At 39.7% G+C, this 22,469-nt stretch overlaps 1 protein-coding gene across 1 annotated transcript in view; it reads left to right on the top strand.

Moving 5' to 3' along the window:
- Positions 1-22,469, top strand: part of SLC2A11 (solute carrier family 2 member 11) — a 168,655-nt gene that overhangs the window by 68,801 nt on the left and 77,385 nt on the right. The window contains exons 10-11 of the mRNA XM_053701969.1: positions 19,097-19,172; positions 19,725-19,852. Coding sequence (XP_053557944.1) covers positions 19,097-19,172; positions 19,725-19,852 — 204 coding nt within the window. The remainder of the gene's footprint in view (positions 1-19,096; positions 19,173-19,724; positions 19,853-22,469) is intronic.

Raw genomic sequence — 22,469 nt, forward strand, 5'->3', positions numbered from 1 at the left:
AGTGATGGGTCAGCGGTGAGGGACCGACTGTTGGGCGACGGTGTGTCCTGGAGGACTGTTGGCTCAATTGAGTCCGATTTTGCGGTCTCTAGCTAGGCTTCTGGACTATCTGCTGGTCAGTGTCCTTGGGGCCTTTCCTTTTTAAAGTTTTCTCAGCTTCGGATGAAGTGGGGTTTTTGTTGGGTAGTGGTTTCAGGCATGGTGCTCTCAGAATGGGCCGCCTATTGTACCCTCCCGTTTTGGCATTCAGTTTCCTCTTTAGCTTGGGTATGGTTGTCCCAAAAGTAATAAATGCGGCTGTGGACTCTTTCCCATTAGGAAGAAAAACATAAATTATGCTTACCTGATAATTTCATTTTCTCCCGTGGGAAAGAGTCCACAGCCCCCCGCACGTTTTTTTTATGTGGGGCGTCTTAGTTGTATTCTTCTGGCACCTTTTCACCCTGATATTTCTTCTACTGTTCCTTGTTCCCTGGCAGAATGACTGGGGGATGAGGGAAGTGGGAGGAGTATTTAAGCCTTTGGTTGGGGTGTCTTAGCCTCCTCCTGGTGGCCGGGTTCTTATTTTCCCAAAAGTAATGAATGCGGCTGTGGACTCTTTCCCACGGAAGAAAATGAAATGATCAGATAAGCATGGTTTATGTTTTTTCACAGGCCATTCAAATTACTTTTATCTCAGATACTAAATTGTACAGGGAGTGCAGAATTATTAGACAAATTAGTATTTTGACCACATCATCCTCTTTATGCATGTTGTCTTACTCCAAGCTGTATAGGCTCGAAAGCCTACTTTTTACCAATTAAGCATATTAGGTGATGTGCATCTCTGTAATGAGAAGGGGTGTGGTCTAATGACATCAACACCCTATATCAGGTGTGCATAATTATTAGGCAACTTCCTTTCCTTTGGCAAAATGGGTCAAAAGAAGGACTTGACAGGCTCAGAAAAGTAAAAAATAGTGAGATATCTTGCAGAGGGATGCAGCACTCTTAAAATTGCAAAGCTTCTGAAGCGTGATCATCGAACAATCAAGCGTTTCATTCAAAATAGTCAACAGGGCTGCAAGAAGCGTGTGGAAAAACCAAGGCGCAAAATAACTGCCCATGAACTGAGAAAAGTCAAGCGTGCAGCTGCCAAGATGCCACTTGCCACCAGTTTGGCCATATTTCAGAGCTGCAACATCACTGGAGTGCCCAAAAGCACAAGGTGTGCAATACTCAGAGACATGGCCAAGGTAAGAAAGGCTGAAAGACGACCCCACTGAACAAGACACACAAGCTGAAATGTCAAGACTGGGCCAAGAAATATCTCAAGACTGATTTTTCTAAGGTTTTATGGACTGATGAAATGAGAGTGAGTCTTGATGGGCCAGATGGATGGGCCCGTGGCTGGATTGGTAAAGGGCAGAGAGCTCCAGTCCGACTCAGACGCCAGCAAGGTGGAGGTGGAGTACTGGTTTGGGCTGGTATCATCAAAGATGAGCTTGTGGGGCCTTTTCGGGTTGAGGATGGAGTCAAGCTCAACTCCCAGTCCTACTGCCAGTTTCTGGAAGACACCTTCTTCAAGCAGTGGTACAGGAAGAAGTCTGCATCCTTCAAGAAAAACATGATTTTCATGCAGGACAATGCTCCATCACACGCGTCCAAGTACTCCACAGCGTGGCTGGCAAGAAAGGGTATAAAAGAAGAAAATCTAATGACATGGCCTCCTTGTTCACCTGATCTGAACCCCATTGAGAACCTGTGGTCCATCATCAAATGTGAGATTTACAAGGAGGGAAAACAGTACACCTCTCTGAACAGTGTCTGGGAGGCTGTGGTTGCTGCTGCACGCAATGTTGATGGTGAAGAGATCAAAACACTGACAGAATCCATGGATGGCAGGCTTTTGAGTGTCCTTGCAAAGAAAGGTGGCTATATTGGTCACTGATTTGTTTTTGTTTTGTTTTTGAATGTCAGAAATGTATATTTGTGAATGTTGAGATGTTATATTGGTTTCACTGGTAAAAATAAATAATTGAAATGGGTATATATTTGTTTTTTGTTAAGTTACCTAATAATTATGCACAGTAATAGTCACCTGCACACACAGATATCCCCCTAAAATAGCTATAACTAAAAACAAACTAAAAACTACTTCCAAAAATATTCAGCTTTGATATTAATGAGTTTTTTGGGTTCATTGAGAACATGGTTGTTGTTCAATAATAAAATTAATCCTCAAAAATACAACTTGCCTAATAATTCTGCACTCCCTGTATGTTCAGCTTCATGCAGACATAGATCTATAAAATATTTTCGTACTTGCATCAACACGCATTGCTAGTCTCAATACACACTATCTATGTCAAGCTTAACATACCTAGTTTCACAAATAAAGAATCTAGAGTTTGATTAAACCCGTAGATGGATGCTGTTTTCCTCTTTAGTTATCTTTTATATGTGTGTTTAATGTTTTTTTTATTATAACGGGAGTTTCTGATGAAAGGTTTTTCCTCAGCCCTCCTGTGCTTCAAGGTCAAAGTAAAGGCTGCAAACCAGGAATCACAGACTCATTTTTGGGTGCAGGTGTGATAAGCTGCTATACTCTTTATTAGAAAATGTGGAATGTAAGCTTTTACAGTGTCTTACCAGTTTCCTATCGGCTAGATTAAGGCCTAGATTTAGAGTTTTGTCGGTAACGACCCGCGTAGCTAACTCCGGCTTTTTTCTGGCCGCACCATAAAAATAACTCTGGTATTGAGAGTCCACAAAAAGGCTGCGTTAGGCTCCAAAAAAGGAGCGTAGAGCATTTTTAACGCAGCTTCAACTCTCGATACCAGAGTTGCTTACGCAAGCGGCCAGCCTCAAAAACGTGCTTGTGCACGATTCCCCCATAGGAAACAATGGGGCTGTTTGAGCTGAAAAAAAACCTAACACCTGCAAAAAAGCCGCGTTCAGCTCCTAACGCAGCCCCATTGTTTGCTATGCGTAAACACTTCCTACCTAACACCTAACACCCTAACATGTGCCCCGAGTCTAAACACCCTAGCCTTACACTTATTAACCCCTAATCTGCCGCCCCCGCTATCGCTGACCCCTGCATATTATTTTTAATCCCTAATCTGCCGCTCCGTAAAACGCCGCTACTTACATTATCCTTATGTACCCCTAATCTGCTGCCCCTAACACCGCCGACCCCTATATTATATTTATTAACCCCTAATCTGCCCCCCTCAACGTCGCCTCCACCTGCCTACACTTCTTAACCCCTAATCTGCCGAGCGGACCTGAGCGCTACTATAATAAAGTTATTAACCCCTAATCCGCATCACTAACCCTATAATAAATAGTATTAACCCCTAATCTGCCCTCCCTAACATCGCCGACACCTAACTTCAAACATTAACCCCTAATCTGCCGACCGGAGCTCACCGCTACTATAATAAATGTATTAACCCCTAAAGCTAAGTCTAACCCTAACACTAACACCCCCCTAAGTTAAATATAATTTTAATCTAACGAAATTAATTAACTCTTATTAAATAAATTATTCCTATTTAAAGCTAAATTCTTACCTGTAAAATAAATCCTAATATAGCTACAATATAAATTATAATTACATTGTATCTATTTTAGGATTAATATTTATTTTACAGGCAACTTTGTAATTATTTTAACCAGGTACAATAGCTATTAAATAGTTAAGAACTATTTAATAGTTACCTAGTTAAAATAATAACAAAATTACCTGTAAAATAAATCCTAACCTAAGTTACAATTAAACCTAACACTATACTATCATTAAATTAATTAAATAAAATACCTACAATTACCTACAATTAAACCTAACACTACACTATCAATAAATAAATTAAATACAATTCCTACAAATAACTACAATGAAATAAACTAACTAAGTTACAAAAAATAAAAAAATATTTACAAACATAAGAAAAATATTACAACAATTTTAAACTAATTACACCTACTCTAAGCCCCCTAATAAAATAACAAAGACCCCCAAAATAACAAAATGCCCTACCCTATTCTAAATTACTACATTTCAAAGCTCTTTTACCTTACCAGCCCTGAACAGGGCCCTTTGCGGGGCATGCCCCAAGAAATTCAGCTCTTTTGACTGTAAAAAAAAACATACAATACCCCCCCCCCCAACATTACAACCCACCACCCACATACCCCTAATCTAACCCAAACCCCCCTTAAATAAACCTAACACTAAGCCCCTGAAGATCTTCCTACCTTATCTTCACCCTACCAGGTTCACCGATCCATCCTGAAGAGCTCCTCCGATGTCTTGATCCAAGCCCAAGCGGGGGGCTGAAGAGGTCCATGATCCGGCTGAAGTCTTCATCCAAGCGGGAGCTGAAGAGGTCCATGATCCGGATGAAGTCTTCATCCAAGCGGGAGCTGAAGAGGTCCATGACAACAACTTCTACCTAACATTGAATGTAAGCCAATATTATTTGCTAAAAGCAAACAACTAGTCTGCAGTATATACGGATATGAACCGTGTAAACTGTGACCAGCAATAATAATAAAAATAAGTAATATATATAATATAATACTCATCATATAGATATGCTTGAGCACAAATCTCACAATTGCCATGCTAACAAATAAGAATGTAACAGTGATTCTCCACTGTTATGTAATTTAACAAAGAGCAATAATAGACTTGGCAAGCTTTAGAATAATTCATATGCTTATTACATAAATCTTATCAATTACAAACTGATCAATCTGTAAGAAGGATTGTAATCTCTGATATATATTTTACAATCGCAAAATCTAATCAATAGTACTGTACACCACAGAGCTGCAATCTGTTCACTTCGTTGTTTACAATAATACTTAGCCGTCTGATCATCCAATCCCAGTACTCCAAATCTACACACCCACTATAGGTATGACAAGCGCGTTGTAGATTGGTGTTGCCTCTGTGACGAATCAAGCACACACCTTTTCTTAGAGTTTCTCCTACGTAGGATAATAACAAGACTGACAGGAGAATCAGCCAATCGCAAGGAGACAACTCCCAATCCGGTATCCAATCCGGTGTTAGTGGTAGGCATTCAGACTGAATATAAGACGCTGAGTAGCAGCGGCCCGCACCCCCTCTGAGGAAGCGTTCGTGAAACGCGCGTCAGGGGTCCGATAGGGGCAGCTTTGCCTCTCCTATCGTCCGTTTTTAACTTTGCTTACTCTTGTGAAAATTATGTACTAAGTAGTTAATAACAATATATCCTCTTATCCTTTATTATATATGTAAAAGTAAAACAGCCCTCGGATTGTAAGGGCTTAGTTAACTTTAATTTACCTGGATGGAGGATATTTGATAGTGATATTTTGACTTAAAGGCTATTATGCAAACCACAGAGTTTAAGTGGTTTTAATTCACAGCTTCTGCTACTGTATGAGTGTGAGTTCCTTAGTTGAATCAATAAACTATAATGTGTGAATGATTGGGAACGATTTTATTATTATTTTTTGGGAAACCTTATGATATAAGTAGAGGAAAAGTGTGAATATACATAAGTGGATTTACTCTCTCTTTATAACTTTGTTGTACTCTCAGTTACAACTAGTTTGTCTAGTTGTTGTTAGGTCTCTCAGTGAGTAATCCACTCCTAGTTTTGCCTCTTTGTAGAATCCATAATTCTAGTATTTGAATAATAAGTGAAATATGTAAATTTGGGTAAAACCTGGCACTATTTTTATAACTCTACTCCCCCCAACCCCTTATCTCTAAATAAGTCTGTACTTTGGGAGAATATACTCAGATATCTTTACTGAGTTTAGCCCTTTTCTTCTGGGGGTGTAAATTAATAGCTTGATAATGAATATCCAAAATGATATGGCGAATCGCCATCAAAAGAGATTACAAGAATTAAATTCTATTTTTAATGTCTCAACTAAGGACAATATAGCAATTAATGAGGAGGAACTTAATAATGTACTATGTAAATTGCACCAAACATTGCATAAACAATCTAAAAGGTGGTGGAACTGGCACTTCTTTGAGAAGTATGCAGAGAAAAACATTATACCCAGAGGTCTGAGAATGAAGGTATTCCCTGCCTTTAATTTGAACAATGAAATTCTAGTCAAAGAGTGGGAAACAGTGTTGTCAGAATGCTCCCTCAAATTAATTCAAATACTAATTAAACATGACAAATTGGAATTAACTAAACTGGATACAGAGATTGAAGAATACAATGCTCAGTTGTCCCAATTCAATGATAAAATTGATTATAAAACACAATATGACAGATATCAGAAAGAACTGGACAAACTAGAGCTAGAAATAATAGCTACCAAAAAACAGAAACTTTTTTGTGATAGGATTCTATCAGCCAATCGGAATTAAGGTAGGAATATTCTGATTGGCTGATGGAATCAGCCAATCAGAATCAAGTTCAATCCGATTGGCTGATTCGATCAGCCAATCAGATTGAGCTTGCATTCTATTGGCTGTTCCGATCAGCCAATAGAATGCAAGCTCAATCTGATTGGCTGATTGGATCAGCCAATCGGATTGATCTTGATTCTGATTGGCTGATTCCATCAGCCAATCAGAATATTCCTACCTTAATTCCGATTGGCTGATAGAATCCTATCAGCCAATCGGAATTCGAGGGACGCCATCTTGGATGACGTCCCTTAAAGGAACCGTCATTCGGCTAGTAGGCGTCGGGAGAAGAGGATGTTCCGCGTCGGAGGTCTGCAAGATGGATCCGGAAGAAAGAAGATTGAAGATGCCGTTGATAGAAGACTTCATCCGGATCATGGACCTCTTCAGCTCCCGCTTGGATGAAGACTTCATCCGGATCATGGACCTCTTCAGCTCCCGCTTGGATGAAGACTTTAGCCGCATCATGGACCTCTTCAGCCCCCCGCTTGGGCTTGGATCAGGACATCGGAGGAGCTCTTCAGGACGGATCGGTGAACCTGGTAGGGTGAAGACAAGGTAGGAAGATCTTCAGGGGCTTAGTGTTAGGTTTATTTAAGGGGGGTTTGGGTTAGATTAGGGGTATGTGGGTGGTGGGTTGTAATGTTGGGGGGGGGGTATTGTATGTTTTTTATACAGGCAAAAGAGCTGAATTTCTTGGGGCATGCCCCGCAAAGGACCCTGTTCAGGGCTGGTAAGGTAAAAGAGCTTTGAAATGTAGTAATTTAGAATAGGGTAGGGCATTTTGTTATTTTGGGGGTCTTTGTTATTTTATTAGGGGGCTTAGAGTAGGTGTAATTAGTTTAAAATTGTTGTAATATTTTTCTTATGTTTGTAAAAAAAAATTTATTTTTTTGTAACTTAGTTCTTTTTTATTTTTTGTACTTTAGTTTATTTCATTGTAGTTATTTGTAGGTATTGTATTTAATTTATTTATTGATAGTGTAGTGGTAGGTTTAATTGTAACTTAGGTTAGGATTTATTTTACAGGTAAATTTGTAATTATTTTAACTATTTTAGCTATTAAATAGTTCTTAACTATTAAATAGCTATTGTACCTGGTTAAAATAATTACAAAGTTGCCTGTAAAATAAATATTAATCCTAAAATAGCTACAATGTAATTATTCGTTATATTGTAGCTATATTAGGGTTTATTTTACAGGTAAGTATTTAGCTTTAAATAGGAATCATTTATTTAATAAGAGTTAATTAATTTCGTTAGATTAAAATTATATTTAACTTAGGGGGGTGTTAGTGTTAGGGTTAGACTTAGCTTTAGGGGTTAATACATTTATTAGAATAGTGGTGAGCTCCGGTCGGCAGATTAGGGGTTAATAATTGAAGTTAGGTGTTGGCGATGTAAGGGAGGGCAGATTAGGGGTTAATACTATTTATTATAGGGTTAGTGATGCGAATTAGGGGTTAATAACTTTATAATAGTAGCGGTGCGGTCCGCTCGGCAGATTAGGGGTTAATAAGTGTAGGCAGGTGGAGGCGACGTTGTGGGGGGCAGATTAGGGGTTAATAAATATAATATAGGGGTCGGCGGTGTTAGGGGCAGCAGATTAGGGGTACATAAGTATAACGTAGGTGGCGGTCGGCAGATTAGGGGTTAAAAAAATGTAATCGAGTGTCGGCGATGTGGGGGGACCTCGGTTTAGGGGTACATAGGTAGTTTATGGGTGTTAGTGTACTTTAGAGTACAGTAGTTAAGAGCTTTATAAACCGGCGTTAGCCCAGAAAGATCTTAACTACTGACTTTTTTCCTGCGGCTGGAGTTTTGTCGTTAGATGTCTAACGCTCACTTCAGACACGACTCTAAATACCGGAGTTAGAAAGATCCCATTGAAAAGATAGGATACGCAATTGACGTAAGGGGATCTGCGGTATGGAAAAGTCGCGGCTGAAAAGTGAGCGTTAGACCCTATTTTGAGTGACTCCAAATACCGGAGTTAGCCTAAAACCAGCGTTAGGAGCCTCTAACGCTGGTTTTTACGGCTAACGCCAAACTCCAAATCTAGGCCTTAGAGTTTTGTCGGTAACGACCCGCGTATCTAACGCTGGCTTTTTTCTGGCCGCACCTTTAAAATAACTCTGGTATTGAGAGTCCACAGAATGGCTGCGTTAGGCTCCTAAAAAGGAGCGTAGAGCATATTTAACGTAACTTCAACTCTCGATACCAGAGTTGCTTACGGACGCGGCCAGCCTCAAAAACGTGCTTGTGCACGATTCCCCCATAGGAAACAATGGGGCTGTTTGAGCTGAAAAAAAACCTAACACCTGCAAAAAAGCCGCGTTCAGCTCCTAACGCAGCCTCATTGTTTCCTATGGGGAAACACTTCCTACGTCTGCACCTAACACTCTAACATGTACCCCGAGTCTAAACACCCCTAACCTTACACTTATTAACCCCTATTCTGCCGCCCCCGCTATCGCTGACCCCTGCATATTATTATTAACCCCTAATCTGCCGCTCCGTAAACCGTTGCTACTTACATTATCCCTATGTACCCCTAATCTGCTGCCCCTAACACCGCCGACCCCTATATTATATTTATTAACCCCTAATCTGCCCCCCACAACGTCGCCTCCACCTGCCTACACTTATTAACCCCTAATCTGCCGAGCAGACCGCACCGCTATTATAATAAAGTTATTAACCCCTAATCCGCCTCACTAACCCTATAATAAATAGTATTAACCCCTAATCTGCCCTCCCTAACATCGCCGACACCTAACTTCAAACATTAACCCCTAATCTGCCGACTGGAGCTCACCGCTATTCTAATAAATGTATTAACCCCTAAAGCTAAGTCTAACCCTAACACTAACACCCCCCTAAATTAAATATAATTTTAATCTAACGAAATTAATTAACTTTTATTAAATAAATTATTCCTATTTAAAGCTAAATACTTACCTGTAAAATAAATCCTAATATTGGTACAATATAAATTATATTTATATTATAGCTATTTTAGGATTTATATTTATTTTACAGGTAACTTTGTATTTATTTTAACCAGGTACAATAGCTAAAATAGTTAAAATAATTACAAATTTACCTGTAAAATAAATCCTAACCTAAGTTACAATTAAACCTAACACTACACTATCAATAAATTAATTAAATAAAATACCTATAATTATCTACAATTAAACCTAACACTACACTATCAATAAATAAATTAAATACAATTCCTACAAATAAATACAATGAAATAAACTAACTAAAGTACAAAAAATAAAAAAGAACTAAGTTACAAAAAATTAAAAAATATTTACAAACATTAGAAATATATTACAACAATTTTAAACTAATTACACCTACTCTAAGCCCCCTAATAAAATAACAAAGCCCCCCAAAATAAAAAAATGCCCTACCCTATTCTAAATTGCTAAAGTTCAAATCTCTTTTACCTTACCAGCCCTGAACAGGGCCCTTTGCGGGGCATGCACCAAGAAGTTCAGCTCTTTTGCCTGTATAAAAAATCATACAATACCCCCCCCCAACATTACAACCCACCACCCACATACCCCTAATCTAACCCAAACCCCCCTTAAATAAACCTAACACTAAGCCCCTGAAGATCTCCCTACCTTGAGTCGTCTTCACCCAGCCGAGCCAAATTCTTCATCCAAGCGGAGCAAGAAGAGGTCCTCCATCCGGTAGAAGTCTTCATCCAAGCGGGGCAGAAGAGGTCTTCCATCCGATTGAAGTCTTCATCCAAGAGGCATCTTCTATCGTCATCCATCCAGATCGGAGCGGCAGCATCCTGAAGACCTCCGACGCGGAACTTCCATCCTGGCCGACGACTGAACGACGAATGACGGTTCCTTTAAATGACGTCATCCAAGATGGCGTCCCTCGAATTCCGATTGGCTGATAGGATTCTATCAGCCAATCGGAATTAAGGTAGGAATATTCTGATTGGCTGATGGAATCAGCCAATCAGAATCAAGTTCAATCCGATTGGCTGATCCAATCAGCCAATCAGATTGAGCTCGCATTCTATTGGCTGATCGGAACAGCCAATAGAATGTGAGCTCAATCTGATTGGCTGATTGGATCATCCAATCGGATTGAACTTGATTCTGATTGGCTGATTCCATCAGCCAATCAGAATATTCCTACCTTAATTCCGATTGGCTGATAGAATCCTATCAGCCAATCGGAATTCGAGGGACGCCATCTTGGATGACGTCATTTAAAGGAACCGTCATTCGTCGTTCAGTCGTCGGCCAGGATGGATGTTCCGCGTCGGAGGTCTTCAGGATGCTGCCGCTCCGCTCCGGATGGATGACGATAGAAGATGCCTCTTGGATGAAGACTTCAATCGGATGGAAGACCTCTTCTGCCCCGCTTGGATGAAGACTTCTACCGGTTAGAGGACCTCTTCTTGCTCCGCTTGGATGAAGAATTTGGCTCGGCTGGGTGAAGACGACTCAAGGTAGGGAGATCTTCAGGGGCTTAGTGTTAGGTTTATTTAAGGGGGGTTTGGGTTAGATTAGGGGTATGTGGGTGGTGGGTTGTAATGTTGGGGGGGGTATTGTATGTTTTTTTTTACAGGCAAAAGAGCTGAACTTCTTGGGGCATGCCCCGCAAAGGGCCCTGTTCAGGGCTGGTAAGGTAAAAGAGCTTTGAACTTTAGTAATTTAGAATAGGGTAGGGCATTTTTTTTATTTTGGGGGGCTTTGTTATTTTATTAGGGGGCTTAGAGTAGGTGTAATTAGTTTAAAATTGTAATATTTTTCTAATGTTTGTAAATATTTTTTTATTTTTTGTAACTTAGTTCTTTTTTATTTTTTGTACTTTAGTTAGTTTATTTCATTGTATTTATTTGTAGGAATTGTATTTAATTTATTTATTGATAGTGTAGTGTTAGGTTTAATTGTAGATAATTATAGGTTATTTTATTTAATTAATTTATTGATAGTGTAGTGTTAGGTTTAATTGTAACTTAGGTTAGGATTTATTTTACAGGTAAATTTGTAATTATTTTAGCTATTAAATAGTTCTTAACTATTTAATAGCTATTGTACCTGGTTAAAATAAATACAAAGTTACCTGTAAAATAAATATAAATCCTAAAATAGCTATAATATAAATATAATTTATATTGTAGCTATATTAGGATTTATTTTACAGGTAAGTATTTAGCTTTAAATAGGAATAATTTATTTAATAAGAGTTAATTAATTTTGTTAGATTAAAATTATATTTAATTTAGGGGGGTGTTAGTGTTAGGGTTAGACTTAGCTTTAGGGGTTAATACATTTATTAGAATAGCGGTGAGCTGCAGTCGGCAGATTAGGGGTTAATAATTGAAGTTAGGTGTCGGCGATGTTAGGGAGGGCAGATTAGGGGTTAATACTATTTATTATAGGGTTAGTGAGGCGGATTAGGGGTTAATAACTGTATTATAGTAGCGGTGCGGTCCGCTCGGCAGATTAGGGGTTAATAAGTGTAGGCAGGTGGAGGCGACGTTGAGGGGGGCAGATTAGGGGTTAATAAATATAATATAGGGGTCAGCGGTGTTAGGGGCAGCAGATTAGGGGTACATAGCTATAATGTAGGTGGCGGCTCTTTGCGGTCGGCAGATTAGGGGTTAATTATTGTAGGTAGCTGGCTGCGACGTTGTGGGGGGCAGGTTAGGGGTTAATAAATATAATAATGGGGTCGGCGGTGTTAGGGGCAGCAGATTAGGGGTACATAAGTATAACGTAGGTGGCGGTCGGCAGATTAGGGGTTAAAAAATGTAATCGAGTGTCGGCGATGTGGGGGGACCTCGGTTTAGGGGGACATAGGTAGTTTATGGGTGTTAGTGTACTTTAGAGCACAGTAGTTAAGAGCTTTATAAACCGGCGTTAGCCCAGAAAGCTCTTAACTACTGACTTTTTTCTGCGGCTGGAGTTTTGTCGTTAGATTTCTAACGCTCACTTCAGACACGACTCTAAATACCGGAGTTAGAAAGATCCCATTGAAAAGATAGGATACGCAATTGACGTAAGGGGATCTGCGGTATGGAAAAGTCGCGGCTGAAAAATGAGCGTTCGACCCTTTTTTGAATGACTCCAAATACCGGTGGTAGCCTAAAACCAGCGTTAGGAGCCTCTAACGCTGGTTTTCACGGCTACCGACAAACTCCAAATCTAGGCCTATGTTCCTTATGACTATCTTAAAGGTACTTTGTTCCCCTCCGAGGAAGCGTGAGAGAAACACGTGTCAGGGGTCTGGCTTCAGAGAGTTCATACTCTCATTTTTTAACTGCTTACTCTCTATGATAACTGTTGATTGCCAATAGCTTATAAATGTGTGTTATATTCTGAGATCAGACGTTGTGCTATGTTAGTGAAACAAGTCAGTTAAACGTTAATCTTTCCCCCGTTATAGAAGGGGCTTAAATAGACAGAATCTATTACACTGAATAGCTGTATAGCTAAAGTTACCTGTGCAACCTACTGAATAGCTAAAGTTACCTCTGCAAAGAATATATAATTACAGATATAGAATTATCTTATTAGCTTTAATCTTGCAATCTGACATCCAACATATTAAAAGGTCCTCTTGTTACAGCATTATTTCTGAATTTATTAATAGCCGGCTGTAAAAAATATTGTTTGTATCTAACTGCTTGATATTATACAAACCAAGTACAATGTTTCATATTTAGATACATGACTCTCAGAGGTATTATTCACACACCTATGTTATATATTGATATCGAGAGAGTTTAAGCAGACAGAATCTATTACATTGAGCAGCTATGCTAAAGTTAACTGTGCAAGCAAGGACTTTATAATTACAGATAGAGTATTAGCTAGATAGGATTAATATCATAATCTGACATTCCACATATTAACAGGTCCTTTTGTTACAGCACTATTTTTTAATTTATTAATAGCCGGCTACAAAAGATATTGTTTGTATCTGACTGCTTGATATTATACAAACCAGGTACAATCTAAAGACCGCTGCTCCATAACCCTGTCTGCCTGCTCTGATGAGGCGGATAGGAATCGCCACAATTCAACCCGATCAAGTACGATTGGGTTTATTGACACCTCCCTGCTGGCGGCCCATTGGCAATGCTGCATACGGAGAGCTTATTGCTGTCCGCATTCAGCGATGTCTGTCGGACCTGATCCGCACTGTCGGATCAGGTCCGACAGACATTTGGTAAATCGGCCTCCTTATCTATTACACTGAACAGCTGTGCTAAAGTTGACTGTGCAAGCAAGGACTTTATAATTACAGATAGAGTATTAGCTAGATAGCTTTAATCTCATAATCTGACATCCCACATATTAACAGGTCCTCTTGTTACAGCATTATTTCTGAATTTATTAATAGCCGGCTACAAAAGATAATTTTTGTATCTGACTGCTTAATATTATACAAACCAAGTATAATGTTTCACATATTGATACATGATTCTCAGAGGTTTTATTCACACATCAATGCTATATATTGATATCTAGAGAGTTGAAGTGTTTTTAAACGTGTATGATTGAATAGTTAAACCAATAAAGATAAAGGATGAATGGTTAAAAATCGTTTCTGTATTATTCAGTGAGAATTTTTCCTAAATAATTGCAGGGGTAAAGCACTCTTTTTTGTTACAGACTTTGTAACTCATGTATCTATGAGTCTCCTTAGTGCTATATTGCCCCCCTAACAGGTGATTGTTGATTACAAAAATATTTGGCACCTATAGGTACTTACCATTAGTACTACTTTACCTACTATCTTGTTACTTTGTTCCCTTGCTCTATAACATTTATGCATCCTTTTTGCTTTCCTTGTTTTCAGTGCTCACATCAGCACTTGCCTGGGCCTGGGCGCCATCTGAAGGTCTTGATGCATTAAAGGAGTTTGGTTTCCTCTGGAGGGGAGGTTACAACTTAACATTCTGGAACTCCAAGTGTTTCTTAGAGCAGAACATGATCCCTTCTCAGCTAAGACCCATCTCCATTTCTGATTAGACATCATTTCAGAGGTTGATTAAATCAACTGTCAAGGGGGGGGGACTTGCATCTCCCTCGTCATGCAAGAAGTGTCTCTCATCCTGTTATGAATAGCGAAGGAAAGCTATTCTCTATCAACTTCATATTCAAGGAGTGAACAGTTGGGAATCAGACTACTTTATCTGTTCAATCAGGAGAATGTGTTCTTCATCAAGACATTCAACCAGCTTATTTTAAACTACCATGTATAGATCTAATGGTGTAAAAGCTGAATCACAGCTTCAAGCATATTGTGCCAGATATAGAGCCCATTTATCAAGCTCGAAATGGAGCTTGAGGGCCCGTGTTTCTGGCGAGCCTTCAGACTCGCCAGAAACAGCAGTTATGAAGCAGCGGTCTAAAGACCGCTGCTCCATAACCCTGTCCGCCTGCTCTGATGAGGAGGACAGAGATCGCCACAATTCAACCCGATCGAGTACGATCGGGTTGATTGACACCCCCTGCTGGCGGCCGATTGGCTGCGAGTCTGCAGGGTGCGGCGTTGCACCAGCAGCTCACAAGAGACCTGATCCGCACTGTCGGATCAGGTCAGACAGACATTTGATAAATAGGCCTCATAGAGTCTCCAGTGCTCTATGATAGATGCCTTAGTTTGTCACTGAATAGTAATTCTCAAAGCTCTGGTGTGGGCCTGCAGAACTTGGTATGCAGACCTAATACAGATGTCTTTTCTTGCTACATGGAACCTCCCCCTAAGGAAGGATCTTCTGTCTTAAGGACCTCTGTTTCACCCGTATTTCAATTTGCTGAATTTGAGTGTGTAAAGGTTAAAAGCTTAGACCTCAAGTTCAGGGGTTTCTATGATTCAGATAGATATACTTTGCTTCATGCAAGTAAGTTGGTTAAGCAAAGAATTTATCTTAACATCTAAAAATCTTACTTGCTTTGGTGTTCTTCTTGAGTATTTTTTCTAGGAAATCCTTTAACATTCCCAGAATTCTTCAGTTCCTTCAGGATGGACTAGATAAGGGCCTATTGGCTAGTTCTCTAAGCAGTCAGATATCTGTATCAACTGTTTTGTTTCACAAAAAGTTAGCTAAGTTGCCAGATGTTCAAACTTTTGTTCAAGCCCTGATAAGATTTTGTCCTGTTGTTAGATCAATTTCCTCCTTGGAACTTGAATTTAGTTCTCTCTGTTCTGCAAGGTCCTGCTTTTGAATCTATGCTTATTTCTTTAGTAAAATGATGATTGTCCACAGTCCTCCATAACATTTCCCACCACTAGGAGGTCAAGAACCCATACAGGAGCCTTAAAACCCTCTAACCTACCTTATCTCTCTTAATTTTGTTCTTGGCCTGGTAGGAGATGATTTAGAATAGAGGTTGTTCCAGCTTCTTGCTTATGGATTACAAATTGAGAGCTCGGACCTATGTGAGGCCCAGAGTCTCTGGGGAGTATCATTTACAAAGAAGACAAAAAATACTCTTCACAGGAACTGAATGATACATGGATACAAGAATACCCTGTTACATGCACAGCATTCTCCTAACAGGACTTCAGCCATAACTACCATCAGATGTTGAGGGGACTCGTCCCTAGCCTCCCCCTGAGGGACTCAGGTATTTCCTACTGCAATTGTCTGGGGTACTTGATACCTACACTGGATGGGCTCTTTACTGGATACTGCTGCAGCTGCATTGACATAGATTGATGTGCCTGATAAGCCAGTGGAGGGATGCTGCGTAAGGTAAGTTACTTTACACAGCACACACACAGCCTAGAGGCTATTTGTACGTATGCTCTGATAAAGGTACATCATAGCTAGGGACTTAACCTGCCCTCCTAATGACCCATTTTTTCTCCCTATCAGGTCCCTAAAGGTTATATCTTCATTGGGAACATTTTTAGGGAAGCGTCTGATCCTTTACAGCCCTCTGGCAGCGCTAGGGTTTTTTTTTGGGGGGGGGCACTTTTAATATTTAGGTGTATGGCCCTTTAATAAAACTAGGCTTTAGCTTAGTGCAATATGCAGTTTGGAGGGGAAGATTCTGTTTGGTTAAGACCTGGACAGTCACTGGTGGGAAAGGAGCCTTTCTACCTTAGGATAAACAATTCAAAGGAAAAAACAGACGTGGGAATCAGTTTCATTCCTCTCTCTCCTCAGATCAGAAGTCCTCCTTTACTCAGAAACCAAAGCCCTCCAAGTCAGCCTGGAAGCCTGGTTCTTCATGTTCAAAGAACAAGCAATCCAAAAAGTCCAACAACACCACTAAATCAAAATGAAGGTGCAGCACCTGACCATATTCTATTCTGGTAGGGGGCAGACTGAGTCTTTTTCAGGAGGCCTGGTTCGGGTGAGTCCAGGACCCCAGGGTTGGAAATATAATTTCTCAGGGTTACAGGATACGCTTTTGGTCCAGACCTCCTTGAGGGCGATTGCTTCTGTCTCATATTCCCTTCAGTCAAAAGCAGCTGCCTTTCTACACTGTGTTCAGGAATTATAGGATATGGGGGTAATTATCCCAGTACCTGTGTCTCAACAAGGTCAAGGGTTTAACTCCAATCTGTTCATTGTCCCATATAAGGAAGGGACTTACAGACCTGTCTTGAAAGGGTTCCCACTTTCAAGATGGAAACCATTCGCACAATTTTGCCCTTAATTCAACAGGGTTGGTTTATAACGACAATAGACCTCAAGGATGCATACCTGCACATTCCCATCCAAAGGGATCGCTTTTGGTTCCTGAGTATTGCTCCAAGAACATGGTTGGAAGATCAATGTTCCCATTTTTTATTTTTCACAAGGACAAGGCTGTACTTCATACCAAATATGATTTTCTTCCGAAAGTGGTTTCTACTGATAACATCAATCATGAAATTGTACTTCCTTCTCTTTGTCCAGACCCTACTAACTCTAAAGAAAGTTTGTTACATAATCTGTAAATTAAGCAAGAAAATAGAGAGACGCAGTAACTGAAACAGAACAATAGTTAGAAAAACATCTGTGCTTGTCCACAAGGCCAGTGCCACTCTATGCCTTTTCACAGAGAAAAAATATCCTGTAGCATATCAGTCTGATCCTGCCCAATTAGAGTCCAGCACCGAAATACCAGGCAATTCCTCTCTGAACATGACAAACTACAAGCCCCAGACGTATGTTTCGGCCTCTCTTGGACCTCGTCAGTGAGGTTCAGTTGCATATCTCTAGGGCATGTGTGCAAGGAGTCCATATCTGGTTTCCCCCTTTTACTCTTAGGGAGACCTAAGAGCAATTTTCGGAAGTTTTTCTAGCTATTGTTCTGTATCAGTGAGTGCGTCTCTCTATTTTCTTGTTTTTATAATCTGGAAATTGTCAGAGCTTTGAAGTTCTATCTTCAAGTTACTAAAGAGTTCAGAAAAACTTCTAGCTTGCATTACTCTGGGACTCTTAAAGGACAAAAAGCTACTAAGGTATTGTTGGCATCTTGGCTTAAACAGGTAATTCACAAGGTTGCGGTTAAGTTGCCTCATAAACGCATAACAGCTCACTCGAAAAGAGAAATAGCAACATTGTGGGCCTTTAAGAATAATGCATCTTTGGAGCAGATTTGCAAAACTGCCACATGGTCTTCTCTACATTCTTTTTTTTAATTTTATCATTTTTTTATGTCTTTGCTTCTTCGCAAGCAGCTTTTGGCAGGAAAGTCCTTCAGGCCACGGTGTTGGCTAAATAGGAACTGTCAGACAAAGTATTTTCTCAACCTTTCCGTAGCATAAACCATCTGCTTGGGTATTAATGCCATATGTTATGGAGGACTGTGGACCATTATCATTTTACGAAAGAAAACAAAATTTATGCTTACCTGATAAATTATTTTCTTTCGGAATAATGATGGTCCACAGGCCCTGTTCGCTTCATGTTGGGCAACAGTTCTAATAACACCTCTATAGACCCTGCTTTGCCTTTCCTATCTTTCTTTTCCTATTCTCTACTCGGCTATATGTGAAACTAAGAGAGGTGGGAGTGTTTTAAAGCTCTTGTATGGGTTCTTGACCTGCTCTTAATGGTGGGAAATATATATCATGTTATGGAGGACTGTGGACCATCATCATTCTGAAAGAAAATAATTTATCAGATAAGCATACATTTTGTTTTTAGACCTTAAATGGTTGTCTTGGAAGGTTCTTTTTCTTCTAGCCATTTCTTCAGCTAGAAGAGTTTCTGAATTATCAGCTCTATCTTGTGATCCTCCATTTCTGACTTTTAACCAAGATAAGGCGGTCCTGTGGACCAAATATTATTTTCTTCTGAAGGTAGCCCTTTATCATTTTACACTCATCAGTGTACCTTTAGTTTTGCATTTCTCTACTTTACTCTATATTTTTCATATTTTCTATATATTTCTTTCAGAAATTCACCTCTTTGTTTAATACGTACCCTCCCATCCTCTTCTGCTCCGAGGCTTCAGTGTTTTTTCTTCATGATGATAGGGGTAGAATTAAGCTTGTCTCTTATTTGCAACTATCATAGAAAAGTGAAAATAATTTGACGTGGGATTTGTGGTTTAGGGCACTAAATAATATATGGAGTTTCTGTAGGTTGTAATGAGAGAATATTGTCTGCAGGTTAAGTGTATCCTACTTGTTATGATCCCTGTTCCCTGCTGTGTTGCTGAAGTATCTTCTGCTTTTCAGGGTCGTGTTACCTGGATGCCATATCTCAGCATGGCCTGCATCTTTGCCTACATCCTAAGCTTTGGCATTGGCCCAGGTCTGTACCAGTTTCAAGACTCCATTCAACAACACCCAGTGTTTTCAATTATTTCACCTTTAAGCACACAATTACATATTTTCCTTGCTCATCATTCATTTCCTGTTCTTTTTATTTAGTTTTTTTTTCTTCTTCTAAAATGCTCTCCCTAATATATTTATACTCCAAACCCTCATTTTTCATACATTCTCTTTACTAATTGCACTTTTTCTTTATATTCTCCATTTTTTATTAACAGGAGCAGCAATGCACTACTGGGAGCTAAATGCTAATTGGTAGCTGCACATATATGGTTCTTGCCATTGGTTGACCAGATGCACTCAGCTTGCTTCCTGTAGTGCATTGTTTCTCCTTTAACAAAGGATACCAAGAGTATGAAGCAAATGTGATAATAGAAGGGAATTAGACAGTTGTTTAAAATTGCAAGCTCTATCTAAATTATGAAATAAAAATTTGGGGGTTGATGTTCCTTTAAAGAAACAGTAGAATTTCTTGCCAACCCCTTTTCATGTTTGTTACTGTTTTTTTGTTTTACTATTTACCCCATTAAAGCTGGAGTTACTGGAATAATGCCAGCTGAGCTATTTGACCAGATGGCCCGTCCTGCTGCCTACATGATTTGTGGTTCTCTTATCTGGATTTTCCTGTTTATAGTCGGACTGGCTTTTCCATTTATTTTGGTGAGTGAATTATTTACCTATAGCCACATTTATTCTCTTATGAACCAACATTTAGTTTTAACTATTATAATAATTACTCCGTTTCTTAAAGGGACAGTCAACTCCAAAAATGTTATTGTTTAAAAAGATAGATAATTCCATTCCCCAATTTTGCATAACCAACACTGTTATATGAATATACTTTTTACCTCTATGATTACCTTGTATCTAAGCCTCTGCAGAAAGTAATTCGTTCTGACTCTTAAATAACCCACTAGAGAGAGCACAGTGTTATCTATATGGCACACATGAACAAACAGTACATGTTTTTAGCTATTCACAGCCAGACAGTGAGATAAGAGGTGGACTATGGGGTCTTAGAAATGAGCCTATTAGCCTACCTAGGGTTTGCCTTTAACAATAAATACCAAGAGAAAAAAGCACATCTGATGATAAAAATAAAATAGAAGATTGTTTAAAATTACATGCCCTATCTGAATCATAAAAATGTAATTTGTACTTTACTGTCCCTTTAATAAAAAACGGTTTGTGCTCAACACTGAGCTGCATTGCTTTCTGCACCCAGCTACATAGCTTACTGGGCAAAATTAAAAACTGGTTTCTCCATTTTCTCAGTCATCAACCTCTCTCTGGCTTTACCAGTTACATAATCAGCTTCATAAATGGAGCTGATTTTCTAGTTTCTTTCTAATGACACAGTGAGTCCACGGATCCTCTCTAATTAGTATTGGGAATATCACTCCTGGCCAGCAGGAGGAGGCAAAGAGCACCACAGCAAAGCTGTTAAGTATCACCTTCCTTCCCTCAAACCCCAGTCATTCTCTTTGCCTACGTTAAAGCAAGGTGGTGGTAAAGTTTAGGTGTCTGAAAGAAGATTCTTCAATTAAATTTGTATTGTTTTAAAGCAGAGCAGGTTTGTTCTGATCTTTCCTGGGGTTTAGCCGTAGCCCACGTCAGTCTCTTCAGTAGAGCAGTAGTGGCTTTTAAGCAATTGGGAACTTGTGGGGTATAATCCTCACTGCGTCTCCAAAACAGTTGTTGCTGCCCTATCCTGAAAGCCTGATTAGGATTATTCAGTCTTTCCTAATTTATCCACGGGTCCATGTGGGGAGATGCCCTCTCATACCAAGTAAGCTGCCCTGCTGCCGGGCAGATTGAACTTTAGGTAAGTGCATACTTTTGTTTTCTTGGGATGAGAGAATATGGCACTTTAACAGTTAAGTCTGTTTTTGGGACGTTAAGTACTGGTAATCCTATTTAGGGTTAATAGGATTTAAGTAGGCAGTGTATGCAGGCACTGGGGAAGTAAAATCTTTTGGAGAGGCTCAGATTTAGTTATTTTTGTTCCGGTTTGATTCTAGACTTTGTGGTGCAGCGGTAGTGTTTGTTCTGTTTTACTTATGCGAAATATACATCGGCTATACATTGTAGTAATGGTGGCCGGTCAGTTTTCTGTTTAGGAAGGGCAGGTTTTCTGAGGCGGCAATTTAGTGTTGCGCGCCTTTCCGGAGTTCTTCCTGTTAGTTCCGGTCCGGAGTGGATGTTTTTGCTGTGTCTCTGCTTATAAGAAAGCATTTGTTTTGTAGCTGTTTTGAACAGCTCTGAATTGAGTCCGGATCGTAGTCAAAGCTTAATCCGGTTTCCAGGAGGACAGGTAGGCACCTCAGCAAAGAGTGCTGAGGTGAGGAGGCTGTCTGAGGTTTATAGTGAGCTGCTGCTTGGCGGTAGTTAAAAAATAAAGAAAAATAGCTGCAAAAATGTGTTTTACTTTTAAATTTAAAGTGACAGTTGTGATATTATTTTTCAAACTTAAATAAGAACAGTTGGGTTTATTTTGTTTGAATATTGGGTAAAGATGGATCAAGAGGCCCTGCAAAACGTTACATGTAGCTTGTGTTTTGATTCTAATGTGGAACCTCCAATCCCTTTTTGTTCCTCATGTATTGAAAGAACAGGGATAGACTTTTTGAATCTGAGCCATCATTAGCTAAGGCATATGCTGTTCAGGGGTCTCCTGTTCAAAATATGCCGCAGCTTTCTCCTCAAGTGTCCCAAACACTATCATCTACACATGCAGTGCCCTGCTTTTCCTCTCATACTCCAGTTGGGGTTACCTTGCAAGACATTGCTACCTACATATCTTCAACGGTAACTTATGCACTGTCTGCCTTTTACCATGCTGCAGGGAAAGCGCAAGTGGAAATGCAAAGAATCAGTGAGTAAGGTTTCTGGTACAGTCAGGGCTATTCCGAATGTTTCCTCCCAGAAGTCTGAGGAGGAAGATACTTCGGTAGCATCTGAGGGTGAAGTCTCAGACTCAGACAGTGAAATATCAGAAGTCTAGAAAGCTAAACAAATACTTTGACGTCCCTTCCGCGGTGGAAGTTTTTCCAGTACCAGACCAGGCTACAGAGATTATTGCATGGGAATGGGTGAGACCTGGTATCCCCTTTTCTCCATCCCCAGTTTTTAAGAAGATGTTTCCAATAACTGACTCTATAAAGGAGTCTTGGCAAACGGTCCCCAAAGTAGAAGGGGCAATTTCCACCTTGGCTAAGAGAGCTACTATTCCCATAGAGGATAGCTGTTCTTTTAAGGATCCTATGGATAAGAAGTT

Source organism: Bombina bombina, chromosome 2, assembly GCF_027579735.1.
Source record: "Bombina bombina isolate aBomBom1 chromosome 2, aBomBom1.pri, whole genome shotgun sequence".
NCBI classification, from domain to species: domain Eukaryota; kingdom Metazoa; phylum Chordata; class Amphibia; order Anura; family Bombinatoridae; genus Bombina; species Bombina bombina.